This window comes from Sander lucioperca, chromosome 14, assembly GCF_008315115.2.
Source record: "Sander lucioperca isolate FBNREF2018 chromosome 14, SLUC_FBN_1.2, whole genome shotgun sequence".
Classification (NCBI taxonomy): domain Eukaryota; kingdom Metazoa; phylum Chordata; class Actinopteri; order Perciformes; family Percidae; genus Sander; species Sander lucioperca.
Genome location: NC_050186.1, coordinates 24835985 through 24851691, shown reverse-complemented (window position 1 = coordinate 24851691; position 15707 = coordinate 24835985). Strand labels below are relative to the sequence as shown.

The following is a 15707-nucleotide window of genomic DNA, read 5'->3' as shown; positions in this document are numbered from 1 at the left end:
AAACTGAGGCTGTGTTGTTATTCCTGCCTGCCATCGCTGATTGAATCGATTGCCGTGTGCTTGCTTGCTCCCCTGTAGGCTACAAGCAGCATCAATCATTTCCTTCCTGCCAGAAACCACAGTGGTGCTTCCTTGGCGTTTCCGCAACTTTCCCTGTAACTTATATCCAGTGTTGAGACTTGAACAAACGCTCAATATAACCAAATTATAAAAAGAAAACAGTTTATATATATATATATATATATATATATATATATATATATTTATTTCTGGCAGTTTATATATATATAAACTGTTTTCTTTTTATAATTTGGTATTTAATATATTTATATTAGTATGTTAGCAGCTTGTAAAAACTACTATGTGTTGACATGTTAAATCCTGGATATGAATATATGATTTGTTTAATACTCCACCTCCGTCTCCTACATGCAGGGCTTGTTAATAATAACTTTGATTTGAAACGTCTCGTGGTGATAAGATTATATTTTTATCATATTATTAAAAATGTTTGTCCTATTGACGATTCAAGCAAACAAAAAAAGTTTTTTGAAGTTTTTTGTAGTGACATCAAGTGATTTAATCGATTAGTAAATCTACTAATGGTGTAAGTAGCAAGAAGGTCAGACATTCTCTGGTTCTAACTTATTAAATGTGAGTCTTCTTGGCTGCTTTTTGTTTTTCTATTAATATTTTATAGACTAAACAATCCATAAACCGTAAAAAAAAATAGTTGAGAGATTAATCCATAATGGAATTCATTGTTAGTTGCAGCCCTAAGTTTGTTTTTACGTGTGTGTGTGTGTGTGTGAAGGGATTTGTTGTTTTGTTGTTGAAGAAAGTGTCAATATATGAAGAATATTGACACGGTGATCTTGATATCAATCATATCACCAAGCCCTACTAACATATCTCCATCCTGGTTACATCATCAAAGTGTTTGTGATGCCCATCTTTAATGGCTTTAGGATTTAAAAAAAACATCTCTATCAAAACACTCTCTTTGCTTTGTTACGCTCCCATGCACACTGACACACAGCAATGACCCTGCTGGCAAAAGCAGGAACCTGTTAGCCATTGATACCTTTTTCTTTTTTTTCTTTTTTTTTTTTTTTACAAAGACCACCTGGCCCCCTAACTCAGCCCCCTCCCCTCCCTCACCCCAACCAACACACAGAGAGAGAGGGAGGCCTAATTCAAAAAATGCGTGGTCTTTCTCTGCTCTCTGCCCTCCACCAGGATACCGAGTGTGAGAGAGCTGCCAGACATCACACAGAAGCACCGTTAAAAATACATGTATACCACTCCTCATCATTTATTGATGGCCTCTCCTCCCTTTATGTTTATGAGGTGAGAGGCCTCCCTATGGCCCTGGTCAGTGACCCCCAGGGTCCACCGATGGGTCCGAGAAACTGCCTGTTCCCTTTAATTTAGCCGGCTTTCAAATGTGACCAGATCATGGAAACTCTTCCACATTTATAAGCTGTATGCAGGGATCGCTTATAAATAGTAAAGGGGTGCTGTGTTGAATACTGTGTAGTTTCAAGAAAAAATATGTTGTTTTTTTCCGGCGTTTGGAGAATCTGCGTTAACATGAGATTAAAATGTAGTTTTAAATAGTCTTAACTACTTGTCATTTCAATCTGTTAAGGGCCATGTAACCTTTCAGTTTATAGAAATATGAAAATCACAAAAACCTCAATTAGGATGCAGTTGTGAAATGCCTCGAATCCTCCATCAGATGCATTTAGCATCACGGCGAATCACAAGACAGCAGTCAAACCAATTTCGTACGTGTACATCAAACAGTCAGGGGCTTCACACAGAGGGGTTATTTTTCAGTCTATGTAGCTCTCTTATTGTTCTGCTCTTGCTGAATGTATCACATTGTGTCTTCTGCAGATGAATAACTTTGCATTTTCATTCTGAAAGAATAGCTGAAACAAATGACTGGGATTGTATGGCCAGCTTTGCCGTTTCCTTACATGTCTTTGTCTGGAAGTCATTTACAGATCAGTGTGAGATATACTCATCGCTTGATGTTGTCATATGGTCCCAGAGGCATTTCCAGGGCTGGTTGTCCGGTGGGGGTCAGGGCCTCAGGGTGTGTGTGTGTGTGTGTGTGTGTGTGTGTGTGTGTGTGTGTGTGTGTGTGTGTGTTTTCTGCCATGTCGTCTGGCCAAAGTGGCTGCTGAGAGCGCAGTGTGGCAGGCGGCGAATCCTGTCGTAACACAACAAGGTATTGATTGAATAATCTCTGTGTCATCTGATAGTGATGTGGCTTACACAGACCCCCCGCTGCAAGCTACAGCGCTTTCATCGCTCCCTGGGAAAAGTGGAGGCAAGTCATAGCAAGAGGAATTCAAAGAAGAACTTAAAATATACTTTTAGATGTGGCTTGAAAGGATTGTTTGGCAATTGTAATGAAGGACCAACCCAATAAATGTTTAACAAAGGGTTTTAACAATAAAGTTGCTTTTTTTTTTATTACTTGTGTATTGCCAGTATCGAGCCAAAACTCAAGTTAGTTGCTTCACAGGGTGACAGCAGGTCTCTGATTTCTTGGTGACTGTTCAAAGTAAACCATGCCATTATCAGGACAGGTTATTGAACTTGAGTCCTTTTTTTGGGTATCAACTGAAATGGGCACCAGATAGATCTATCAAAGTATCGAAAGTTAGCATTGAGTCAACTTCTTTTAGTATTATTCACTTCTTCTTTGGCTTGGTATTTCCTTATCTGAATAACAACTAATGTTAGACTCTTTTAAGAATATTGCACAGTTCCTTTGTTAAAAAGATACAGTATATGGTTTTACAGAGTAACATTTTGATATTCCAATAAATAATTTCAATATGAAATGTACAGTACATAATTACACTACAGTACTGAGTGTTAGGTGTCGTATTTACCATATATTCTCAGACATTTCAGCTTAATGTTAGCTATTGTTAGTAATCCATCTTTCAGAAAAAAAACAGATCAAACAAAATTATGAAAATATGCAGGCTTGTCCTGTGTATTTATGATTCAATTCAATTTTATTTATATTATCAAATCATAACTGATAAATGATCAATTAGAGATGTAGAAATGTATCCTCCATATCATAGCTCAGACCGTGTTTTTACCAGCTCCAGGTGAAAACTCTCAACCAGTCTTCTTGTTGCAATTCCAAGTTGGAGATATAGTGAATTTCAGACAGCTACAATGTTTCTCGATTGGCAAAAAGAACTGCAAAAGTGTTGCCAAAACCATCACTGGCAGTAACATCTTAATAAAATCCAATATTAACACTAATTCAATGCCGCTAATTGAAAGGCAGCTGTAGCCACACTTTTTGTTTGTTACTGTTTTGTAATAGGCCTAAATTCTATAAAAAATAAAATGCTAATTAAACATTCTGTGACTTTAGCTGGTACTAGGGTAACCATGTTGGAATAATGTCTTCCCTTTGTTCCCATTCTGCCAACATTGCTTTAGTTAGCCTACCTGTTAAGTTAGCTTACCTATGTTACAAGACAATGTGACAAGGCTGACTGTACTGAAACGTGTGTAGGCCGTTTGTTTTGACAAATTTGACTCATGGTCTCAAAAGTTGCAATGAATAGGCTAGGTATTATTTAAGACACTTTCATTATTTTTGGAAAACTTTTCTCAAAGCTGGGAGTTCTGCCTTCTATTCATTTTTATCAATGTAATGTTTTTGGCAGTTTTAAGGGTGCCTGAGTGGGTCATCTAGAAGCTGTTACATATGCTAATTTCACTCAATCAGTCGGGATATTCACCGTCCTCTGCAGTCCAGTAGATAATAACGGAATGACAGCTTTCCAGTGAAGTGAATATGTGTGTGTGGTTGTGAAGCAGCAGCCCCACCTCTTTCTTCCCCATGTCTATATCCCCCCTTCTCCCGCTCTCCTCTCCTGTCTTCCTCCCTAACCCTCCTTCTGATCCGAGAGGAAAGCTTTCATTATTTGCTGAGATTGGGATGTCAATCCCCGCGCCCCTGACCCAAGTTTGTAGTCCCCCCCCCCATCATATTGGGGAAGTGATTAGTGGGGTTATCTCCACTCGGCGAGGCTTTCATTCCTCCTCACGGCCCCCGTACCTCCAGGCAAGGAGCATATCTCTAACAGGGAGGCTGCTGCTCTCCTTTCGCTCCCCCACTCTCTTCCCCCCCCTTTACACTCGTTGATACTTTATCATGTACTTCATCTCTCTAAATGTCTCTGTTCATTGCTGAGTCAGATTAATTTTAACGCCAGCCCCCCTCTCTCTCTCTCTCTCCTTTTCTCTTCCTTCTTTTCAGCTATCGAGCCGCAGAAATGTTGGTTAGGTGAATGGAGCTGGGTGACTTTTTCATTTTAGATTTTAATATGAAGGAGAAATGAACATAGCCCTATAGGCTATAGTTGGGTTAGGGTTTTTTGTTGACTTTGCCAGGGTCAATAGGTTACACACAATGTGTCCTACCTTTCCCTGCCTGACTGTAATGCAGCAAACCTAAACTGAACATCCAATTGTAGCCTATAAAGGCTATTTACATTGTCTTACCATATGAAGCATCATGATTAGGATTGGGCGTCGAGAACCGATTGGAAAATTTGGTTTCCAATCCGATTGTCGGTTCCAAATTTAACATGTGCAAGTTTTTGGTTTCCGGAGCGGCCACCGTACTTCCAGGCGATTGTTGTGCTGTGTGGCTTTATCTTACGTTATTGATTAAATCACCATTGAATCAAAATAAAATACTCCTCCTATCTGTGAAATAAGCATGTGACCTGTTTCAACTCCACCCCTCAAAAAAAAAATCGAGAATCGATAAGAACCGGAATCTAAATACTTAAAATCAACCAACAGACTGCAGACATATTTCCAAAAAGTAAAAGTCAAACACTTTGTTTGGAGTATTACACATGAGGGTATGTGTGTGTGTAATACAGTGGAGTTGCTCTGTTTGAAATACTTTGTGGCTTCAAAGGTTATTCCAAACGGCCCTAAATAGGTAGTATGTAGGATATGGAGGGCATGTGGGAATAAGTTGATGTAACCTAAGTTCTTTTGTGAATAACGGATATAATAGTCCATAAAGGCACATTTCGCTTATGCAAAAAACTGTAACAAAAAAAATAAATAGTTCTTTTCGTTTATGGCTATTGTTCAGGAAAAACGGCAAAATAGGCCATGCGTTTCTTGAACATTTTAATTGATCTATTTTTCATCTTCCCCCGCGGATTTTGTAAGCAAAACCGCCGCCAGTGTATTGAAACAATCTTAATGCAAGCTGCAGATTCGCCTCATTGGTCCACTGCTAGGAATGAAAGGAAATATAAAAGCTTTCACACCACGAGCACAATGCAAATGACGCTTTGATTCACTCTTAATTTCATCAAAAGGTTGTTTTTTGTTTAGTTTTTTCTTCTTTTTTCTTTTGAATTATTATTATTATTAGGAGTCCATGGGATTAAGCAGAGTCACTGATCCTCTGGGCCTAAGCCTTTTTTTTTTTTTTTTTTTTTTTTTGTCTGTCGGGAGCTCAACGAGACTCCATCCGCACTTCATTAACCCTGAGCGGGGGACAATCCATGGTAAGAGCCGGGGGATTTACCACCAGCCTTTCACATGCAAAGAAAAGAAGAAGAAAAAAACTCTCCGAGTCACCCAACAAGACACACGGGGGCTTTTCCTTATATAATCAGCTGTACACTTTGCAAGAATAACCCCCTTTACATAAAGAGGGTCGTCGTTATCTGAATCGGTCACGGATCCTCATGATGGGACTATAATGATCTTTTGGCAAGTTAGGAGGTGTTTGATCACCCCCCTCCACTTTTTCCCTTTTTCCCCTCTTCACTTTCCCAGTCGTCAAAACTCGGGCTCGGCACATGCACTGTATATTTAATGCAATTTTACGCATCATAAACGCGCCAGTTATCAGGCCGTCAGTCTGATATTTCACGGCGTGGTCAGCCACTAAGTGGAGGCCCCAGATAACAGGTGCCATGCGTGGATGACAGCAGGGGGAGCTGGCTATCAAACCCATTATCGACTTTCAATTAAAACCTATTAAAGTCTTTTGTCTAATCGTTAACATCCTACACGCCAAGTCTTGTCAGTCAGCCTGAACTCCTTTAACCCCCAACGCGCCACGGCCGGATAACTCGGGTCCTCGCAGACTCGGAGGGGCGGGGAGAGTGAGGCTGGTGCTTGGATATGGAGGAGGGAGGGGTGGCGGAGCCGCTGACCAGCTGTCCCCACGCTGATCCCCGGTCTGTAGTCAGCTCTAGCCCGGTCACCAGCTGTTGGAGCCGTTTGGCAGAGGAGCGCACATCCAGCACCCTCAAGGAAAAGAAGGATGGAAACAATCAATTTCAAAATGGGATCATTTAGGGCACTTAAACAATTGCGCACATCACATTAATATTTCATCTCCTGCATTGTTTATGGAAAACGAATCGGAGTTACTGCTGTTAATTTAGGGAAGTGGGAATGGCGAAGAAGATAATTTTGGGGGGGGGAGGCTCCATTTTGTTGGCCCTTCTCTAAATACATTAACTGGAATTGATCTTTGATTGCACTTTTGTGTGTGTGTGTGTGTGTGTGTGTGTGTGTGTGTGTGTGTGTGTGTGTGTGTGTGTGTGTGTGTGTGTGTGTGTGTGTGTGTGGAGGGGATGGTTAGTCGTGCGTGCACTACGTGTGCGCGATTGCTGTTTGCTTTCAATTTCCAATCAAACGACCGTTCTCCCTTCTTCATGTGTTCATGCACTTATACCTCTACAAAAAATAAAGTGCATTAGAAGCCCAATAAAAGTCAACATTGTTGTATAATTAACACAGAATAACATTAACATTTGTCCGAATTGACCTTAGTTGTGGAATCGTTCTGCAAATCTCCGCTTTTCTTTTGAAAAGGTTACCAAACGGATGTTAAAGTACCTGCTCCACCGCTGACGCTCTTATTAACTTTTTTCTTCTTTTTTTTTTTTTTTTCCACGCCCTCCTCATCTCAACATTAAACAAATTAAATCAACGACACTAAACCAAACAGAGGAGGGGAGAGCCGTCTGACAGACATGTTCAAATTCACTGAAACACGTTTTCCTCTAATAGAAACCCGCAGCGAGCCCTAAAAATGGTGTTGATTTTCGAGCTGCTTCCAGAAAAGTGGAGCTGTTTAATTAAAGCGAGAGCAGCCATCTCCTCAACCTTTGCTCATTGGCACCGACATGTGTTCACATCACTTTAAAAACACTGTGTTTTTAACGGTGGCCAGTCAAGCCCTCGGTCTCAAAAAAACACCAGGCATGCCTCTTATCATTTTATTATTCTGGTTTTTTTTGGATATGAAAACTCCGATTCTTCTCTTCTTTTGATTTGGTCAAAAAAAAATGGCGTTTATTTTGGCACCAAACCAGAGTGCTAAAATATCAAAATGTATATATAAATGTATGTATTTTTGTGTCGAGATGATGTTAAACGAAATGTTTTTGTATAGCCACATGTTACCTGTGGGATTCAATATAGGAAGGAATATTGTTCATACTTATATTGTTTATATTCTTTTTATCCTTCTTATATTTGAGAATGTGTGATATGCACCAACAACACCATGACAAATTGTTGTATGTGCAAAAACATATTTGGCAATAAAGCCCTTTCTGATTCTGAAGGTTATCCAGAAATATAGCTGCATGGACGAACCAACACTTTGTCGCAGAGATGTTGGTTGCTGCTCTTTTGTCCACCAATGGACCTTTTTCACAGCAGACATTTTTGACTTGTCATAGTTAGGAAAAGCACAACTGTGTCCCAGTAAGTTATTTCAGTGAGTCAGCATGCACAACACCAGGGCCTCTCCTAAGTGGAATGCAGCCATCATTAATGGTTCTGAATACACCTGTGCTTTTCCTACTATGACATGTCAACATGTCTGCCGTGAAAAAGGTCTACTGTAGCGTAGGCTACATCCACGTGTTGATTCCACCTGAAAAGCCCCGTGGCATTTCTCTTTCATACATTATCAAGCAGCCACGTAATTAAATGAAAGACTTTTATTTCCACATTTATAAAAGTAATTCTCTTTTACATCAAACCCCCCCCCCCCCCCCCCAAGCCCCTCCTTTTCTGTCCAACTGTTGCTGTGAATTTCACCCCCAAAAAATGAACTTCACGAAATGGGGAGAGAGAGAGAGAGAGAGAGAGAGAGAGAGAGAGAGAGAGAGAGAGAGAGAGAGAGAGAGAGAGAGAGTTTAGGGGAAGCTAGAGGAACGGAAAATAGAAATTAAAAAAAAAAAAAAACGATCCAGGAAATATACGAGAACCACTCCACAAGTTTGATATCTGCAATATACATTTTCACCAAAGGAGAGTATAACAAGTAAGGGTTATCACGGCTTCATATGAAGTAACATAAGTAATGCACAACGTCTGTTCAAATACATCTATAGCAAACCAACCTGGACGGAGACCCGAGTCCGATCGATTTGTTTATCCCAAAAAAATAAAATAAAAAATAAAAACCTTACTGAGGTGATTGCGTCTCCCATTGCTCCCCTCTGCAGGGATTTTTTTTTTTTTAAATAAATTACTTGACATTTTTACTTCGCTAAAACTTCAACTAAGAACAAGAAAAAGACTGTATATAGATTCCTTTCTTTCCGTAGCTCTCGTGTTTGTGCCTTTTTTTTAATGTGGGTCCAGGCATTCTTTCTCAGACAAATATGCTTTTTATTATTTTTATTTCTTTTTTAATTCGGACTCGTTCGCCTGTATAGTTTCTGATGGCTAATCTAGCCTATTATGTTTAACTGGATCACCGTGGTCTGAAAAAGACGCACCAATGGATCAAACCAACAGAAAAACAAAAAAACAAAGTTTCTTTAAAATCAGTCTCTTTCGAATAAAATGCAAAATATTCTTATTTACAGGTTTATGACTGCTGATCATCTTGTTCTTCACGTGTAAAGAAAAATCAATGACAGATTTAGGCTACTCATTGTTCCTTTGGATCCTCTAAATTACATTATATTCATATTCCATGGAAGGATGTTACTTTCTGCCTCTGCCACTATCCATGAACGCCTACATAATAATAATAATAATAATAATAATAATAATAATAATAATAATAATAATAATAATAATAATAGGGGGTCTAATTGGCATTGAACTGTAGGTCAAAGTGCCACCAACAATTGTATCTGTTGATGGGAGAAAAAAACACTGAAACACTGAAAATACTGCAACTTGTATCAAATAAATACATAACTTAGATTCATATTGAAAAATAAATAAGTTATAAATAAAGCTCATGTCCCAAAAAAAAAAAAAAATCCTTCCACACAGACACAGTTTGAGTCCCAAAGCTCCGTCCACAGGGTTCAGCCTAAATCGGCCATTTCGCACCATTATGAAAGGCCTCGAACAGTTCGTTTTTTTCTGTCTTTGTTTTTATTTCTACCTCTGAGTCCCGAGCTGCCGTCGCCGTACAAAAAGAAAAAAAGAAAAGAAAAAGAATGTGCAGCAAGCCGGCTCACCGCTGCTGAGCTGGCCGAGGAAGCACGCCGGACATGGGGGGCAGAGGCGGAGGCGGCTCGCTGCCCCCCTGCAGGCCGTGCAGCAGGATCCGCGGGACCAGAGGTCTCTGTAGGGCCGGCGGGGGCGCCGAGGGACCCCTGTACAGGTAGAGGGCCGCTCCGGGGTCCAGATTGGACACCAGGCTCTGCGGGTAGAAGTACGGGGACGGGAACATCCTCTGCAGGGCGGAGTAGTTTCCAGCTTCCGCCAGCAGCTCGAGTCCCACCGCCGTCTGTCTCTTCCACTTTGTCCTGGAAGAGAGAAAGAAAACCCGCTGGTTTAGCCTTTGTGTAGCGATAAATACACCTAGTATTAAGTGAGTGTGTTTGAATCTGACACCTAGCAAAATAACTCCCATCTGTTTACCTGGGGTCCAATTAAAAGTCAGGAATACATCTGTTTTTTTTTTGTTTGTTTTTTTCCTTCTTCTTTTTAAATCACCCAAATCTCCAGCCTGCCACTTGTATTCACACCCATAAGTCTGTTAGATTGGCAGCATGCACTCCATGCAGGTGAATAATTCATAATAAAGATAATTGAGTAGATATAGTGGTTTGTTTGAATTATTGATATGCACACATGCAACAATGCATTATTCATACTCCGAAGTGTTGTTTTATATTTATTTATGTCATTTAGCTGCCTGAGAGTCAAAGCTGCAGACAACTAAATGCTCAAGTTAATTCAGCCGAACTGCAGAAAACATTGCGGGAGACGGGTTCTCTTAGCTGTGCATGCAATGGGACTTTTATTTATTTACTAAACGTTGACGCCTCGCTTTCCAGGCTATTTGCAGGGTCATTGTATGAAATGAAATGAAATCGGATAGGAGCTCTAAAAAAAAAAAAAGTCATTCTTGTTGCATGAAGATGCTGAAAACTGACGAAATAAACTCAGGGCTGACAAGACCCCTCCCCCCCACCACCACCAACCCCCAAAGAAATCGGATTTGTGTTAATCGAAAGACACACGTTTCTTTCGATTAACACAAATCCGATTTTTTTCTCTTAACAGAGAGCTATAATCGAAATAAACAAGGGTGCTAAAAAAAAAAAAACCATGAAAAAAATAAATCTATATTTGCTCAGGACTGGTAAATTTACCGGATGTAGGAGTAACAGTTAGAGCTGAAAGTAATTGAACGCTTAATCGACTAGTTGATTGACATTACATTACATCAGAAACTATTATGATAACTGATCAATTGTTAAAAGTTAAAATGTGTGTTATCAGTGTGAGTGAGTATTGACTTTCTTCTAACTGACTGTCTTCCCCTTGGGCTTTGGGGGAACTGTGGTGGTGGTGTGGTGGGGGGGGGGGTGTATGTCCACTAAAATCTGACATTTTATGGACCATACGATTAATCAATTCACCGAGAGAAAAAAACTGCCGATTAATCAATACTAAAATGACGTGATGTTTCAGTCCTAGTGGCAGCGGCTCGTGTGCAGTTAAGTGAATGAACTCGTGCCACCTTTTAGGGTGAAAGGAAAACAGGAAAACATGGCGTCCCTGGGTCCATCTAGTCCTGCGCCAGCCGTGAGAAACCAGATTATCCCCCCCCTCCCCTCCCTCCTAAGTAGCAGCAGCAGCAGCAGCAGCAGCAGTGTCTTTACCTGCGGTTCTGGTACCAGGTCTTGACCTGTGTGTCGGTGAGGTTGAGGGAGGCCGCCAGCTCCATGCGGTCCTGGACGCTCAGGTACTTCTGCCTCTCGAAGCTGCGCTCCAGCTGGGCCAGCTGGTGGTCCGTGAAGGCCGTCCGGGCCTTCCGGGGCTTCTTGAGCCGGACCTGAGAGCTGTCTCTGCTGCTGGAGATCTCCCTGTCCCCCTCCTCTTTCACTGGCGGACACAAACGGACGAGATAAGAAGAAAAAAAGAGACAAAAAGAAGAGAAGAAGGTAAAAAACCGAGCCAAGGACTCATACTGCGTCATGTAACGCTATACGTCTATCTTTGTGGACGTGCAACCTCGATACACGGAGGCGTGAAGAAATCTATGCAGCAGGCTGACAAAATAGCCTGTCAGTGTCAACTAAAACACGAAATATATTACAAAATAAATGGTCACTTTCATGGCCCTGTAGCTTTTCAGTAGTGTGACGCTGCTTACTTTAAACAGGGATTTAATTCAGGAGAAATAATAAAATATGTCAAATATGAACAACTCTAGTTGGATCAAGGCAAAACCGAATTCTACTAACATTCAATGTCTGTGCTTTTAAACGGAAATGACTTTGAGCTGCATGTCCTGTATGCGATCTCTTATATATAAATAAAGGCTTAATTGGTTGGCTAGATTTAATATTAGCCCATAATAATAATAATAATAATAATAATACTAATTAAAAAGAATCTTGCTCTCCCTTTCAAAAGACGTGATAAAGCCCAACTTTGGATCTAGGGGCTTCTTTGTTTTTAAATGTAACCTCATTTTATTAAGTTTTAGCCTACGTCAGTGTTAGAGAAGTAAATTATGTGAATTTAATTTAATCCGTGAAAATAAGTCCGTGAATTTTATTTTGAATAACTTAAATCACTGGCTTGAGGTTTGAACACCAAGTCAATCAAAGACTACTATTTCTTCACTGCGGATTTTAAAGAAAGTGGCAAAAACGCTTCAAACATTTATTGGTAAAATATATATTTAAAAAAAAAAAAAAAACATGTCTGATTTTTACCAGCATGCTGGGTTTTTGTAAGTATTTATCTACATTCGAGGAACAGATCATTTCGACTGTTTGAGTGTGAAATCACGGCACTAGAAACAGGGCCTATGGGCTATATGGAGCTATTTGATTCGCTCTTAAATTGTTATGAAAAGCTCTTCCAATATTCGCACTTCCAATCTGACATTTTTTTTCCGTCAGCAGAACCGCAGTCTTTGTTCTTCCACTGCGTGGTGTCATGTCAGGGCGAGCATTGATATACAGTCCTTATAGTCAATTCTCTGACTAAAAGAAAGGAAAGAAAAGAGAGAGAGTGGGGGGGGGGGGCGGGGTAGAGATCTTGGTAGTTGAATAGTTGAATCGTCTCAAGGAGCACAATAATCCGCCTAATTGAGCCACAAGGGAAGGACGAGCCTTTCAACCGCGACCGGAGAAACTTCACAGGACCGTGGAAATGAGTGGAAATCAAGAGCCGGGCGGCCTCGCGCGGTTACAAATCTGATTAGCGCCGGGGACAAATTGCATCAAATCCCTGAAATATTATAGGAGGCGGATTGGTGGAAATCAAAGGTGCCGTACAGGCGCTCTGTGGGCCCCGCGGCTCCCTCAATCCATCAGCGCGTCGATGAGCATCTCCATCCACACTGTGACACGCGGGAGCGCGCGGACACACGCACGCACACACTGAATTTTGTCGAGCGGATTGATGACGTGACGCCGTATCAATAGCTGAAGAAAAGTGAATTAGGAAGAAGCCCATTGTGAGCCTATAAGTAGATACAACTAAATAAAACATAAACTAATGAAATAATAATAATGTAGGCTATCGTAGAAGTTTAATATTTTCCCCTCATAGCCTACAGCGGTCGGCTTCTTTACAGGCACCGCTTCATTAAACTGTCAATGGAGGTGACATGTCTGTTATGGCTGACATGATTGGAAACAGAGAGGCCCTTGATGGCATTTATCTGGAGGCGACCCTGTCATCTCTCCCATCCTTTGCCTCCCTGACATCAACAGATGCTTTCTGGATATTCTGCTATAGTGCGAAGCTTGAAACGCGCCGCGCATGCACGCAGCCAGCCGCTGATTTTGAAATGTAAAAAAACGTAATGAAAAAGTGAACTCATTAGCCTGTCACCGTGCACGGTCAAATCTCATATTTCCACCACCGCGATGCAGCAGCAGAGGATCGGCTGAATTTTCCTTAGTGATGGCTTCCGGTGGCCGGCTACTGATGAAATCTATTGCAGTTTATTGATAAAGATGTTACAGTTTTTCACTCTATCAAAAATATTCAAGCCGAGTTAGAAAAATATTATTCTTATACACTAAGCTAGGCCTACTTATTAATATTATTAGTGTTATTATTATTATTATTATTATTAGCCTATTAGTATTATCATTATTATTGTTATCTTTGTGAAATAATCTGAAAAGGCCTAAAACACCTTAAAATAGGCTACCTATTTTTTGTTTATATAGTCTTATTTTTTTGTCATCACCCAGCTCAGATAAATGCTACATTATATTATAAACAGCAGTTTGGCTTTCATTGAAATTCAATTTATTGTTGTTTTAACTTCATGCTCTATTTTTTCCACATTGCACAGCTATTTTTTTTAAACTTTTATCTCTCTGACCCTTTTTATTATTATTATTGAATCAGTATTTATTTGGGTTGGCCTAATTAGAAATTAGGACAGAAAAAAAAGCACCAAGACTAGACAAGCTGCAGCTGAACAACATAGAAAACGATAGACCCAGGAAGGTAAATATAGGGAGCTACTCCAGACACAACCAGAATCACATTTCAAAAGAACAACTATTTTTCTACAGGAGCCTAAAGTCCAGTATGTAAGCAGAAGGCTAGATCACTTTCACCTCCAATATCAACTCCCAAAGCAGAGCGGCTCCCTCCCCGTGTCTGTCCTTACCTTTATATTCACTGTCTGACGACGAGTTGCTGTGGATTTTCTCCATAAAGTCTTCCGCTATCTTGGAGGCCAGCCTCCCCGCCTCCTGAGTCGGCTGGCCATTGCTGGAGTATGGCGCGCACGCGGCCAGGGGCTTACAGTCCGCGAGAATATCTCTGATGAGGAACGAAGAGGTCACGGTCCTCTGCTGCGAGCCCGCAGATATCTGCGCGTGCTGGAGGTGCGGCGGCAGGCCGACGCCGTGAGCCTGCCTCTGGGCAACCTCATCCACGCACTCCCTCCGCGGCGATGGAGGCGACGAGCAGCCGCTCTCCACGTCTGATCTCGGGCTGAACTCCAGAGGCGAGCGGCACTCCCCCGCCAGGCTGTCCCCTTTGGACAACGGACTTCCAGGCCTGTGGGACAGCAGCGAGTCGATGCCAAAATTGGACCCGTTTGCGGACGACTCCATTGTCTTGATCGAGGCCTCCTCAAACTACCATTTGGTATTCAGGACAAGTTTTATTTTAGGGAGGGAGGGGAAGGGGGGTTGTTTAAGTCTAAGTTGATCCAGCAGAGAAGAAAGTACCCCTCCTCCCCGCACCAAGAAAAAAAATGTTTATGGATACGCGAAATGAAGAGTATTCCTCCGCTATTTCCAGTTTCCCAACTGGTTCCCTACAGAGCAAATATCTCCAGGCTAAGTTTGCGTTACAACGATCGTCGTTTTTGTCAAGTCTAGAAAGATGAGTCCTCCTGAAATCGATGCAGCCGCTGTAGTCTCTTTTGGCAGAGGCACAGTCGATTCTTGTTGCTTCCTTTTGGCACCAACTCCTTCTGTTTGAGTCCAGAAGCCTCACAGTAGAAGATGAACCAGTTATTGCTGCAATTATCTCACCTGCAGCAGGACTCGAAAAGATGCGGAAATAATGACTCTGTCTGGAAATTCGGGAGCAGCAGCAGCAGCGCACCGGTGTCTTCGGAAAGAAAGCGTTTCAGCACCATGGACAGCTACAGGCGCGTCAGACCTGAGAGAGGACCGGAGGGGAAATGTTCAGGGCAGCTCGTCATGTGGCCACACTAACGACAGATGGAAAACTCTTCGCATTCCTTTAAGTAGAACAAACAAAACCTTTAAAAAAAAAAAAAAAAAAGAACCACGAAGCAGAGCGAAAGAGCGAGAGAGAGGAGTCCGAGAGCTGGAGCAGGAAAAGAAGAGGAAGAAGCGGAAGACTCGGGACGATGCGATGCGCGCCGCAGAATCGAAAAAAAGGAGAGGTAAAGTGGGTTAAATAGTCACAACTGGCAAGTAAACGGACGAGATGTGATAGGGGTGGGAGGGATTCCCAAAAAATTGAACTTGAGGAAAAGTCAGGAGCTAGGTTTTAAGAGCGCCTCGTCCACGTGAGTCCCCTGTGACAAGCCTTCATTGGCTGAGGTGGAGCTGGAAGTGGACCTCCCTACACGCCCACTCTCTCTGCCTCCCTCCCTCCCTGCCTGCCTGCCTCCCCCATCCTCCCCTCGTCTCCCTGGCTCATCCTCACTTTGA

At 41.7% G+C, this 15707-nt stretch overlaps 1 protein-coding gene across 1 annotated transcript; it reads right to left on the bottom strand.

Annotated features, from left to right (window-relative positions):
• Positions 1 to 8919: 8919 nt before the first annotated feature.
• On the bottom strand, positions 8920 to 15504 carry barhl1b (BarH-like homeobox 1b). The gene is made up of 3 exons (XM_031277582.2): positions 14180 to 15504; positions 11193 to 11415; positions 8920 to 9827 (listed from the first exon to the last, which is right to left on the bottom strand). Exons 1-3 carry the CDS (start codon positions 14628 to 14630, stop codon positions 9533 to 9535), a joined length of 969 nt encoding a protein of 322 aa, XP_031133442.1. The 5' UTR covers positions 14631 to 15504; the 3' UTR covers positions 8920 to 9532.
• Positions 15505 to 15707: the final 203 nt, after the last annotated feature.

Excerpts from the sequence above, each read along its gene's own strand:
- barhl1b (XM_031277582.2), bottom strand. The coding sequence starts at position 14,630 with ATGGAGTCGTCCGCAAACGGGTCCAATTTTGGCATCGACTCGCTGCTG. Across the intron at positions 11,416-14,179 it reads GTCAGACAGTGAATATAAAG|TGAAAGAGGAGGGGGACAGG; the intron begins GTAAGGACAGAC and ends TGTGTCCGCCAG. Across the intron at positions 9,828-11,192 it reads ACCTGGTACCAGAACCGCAG|GACAAAGTGGAAGAGACAGA; the intron begins GTAAAGACACTG and ends TCTCTCTTCCAG.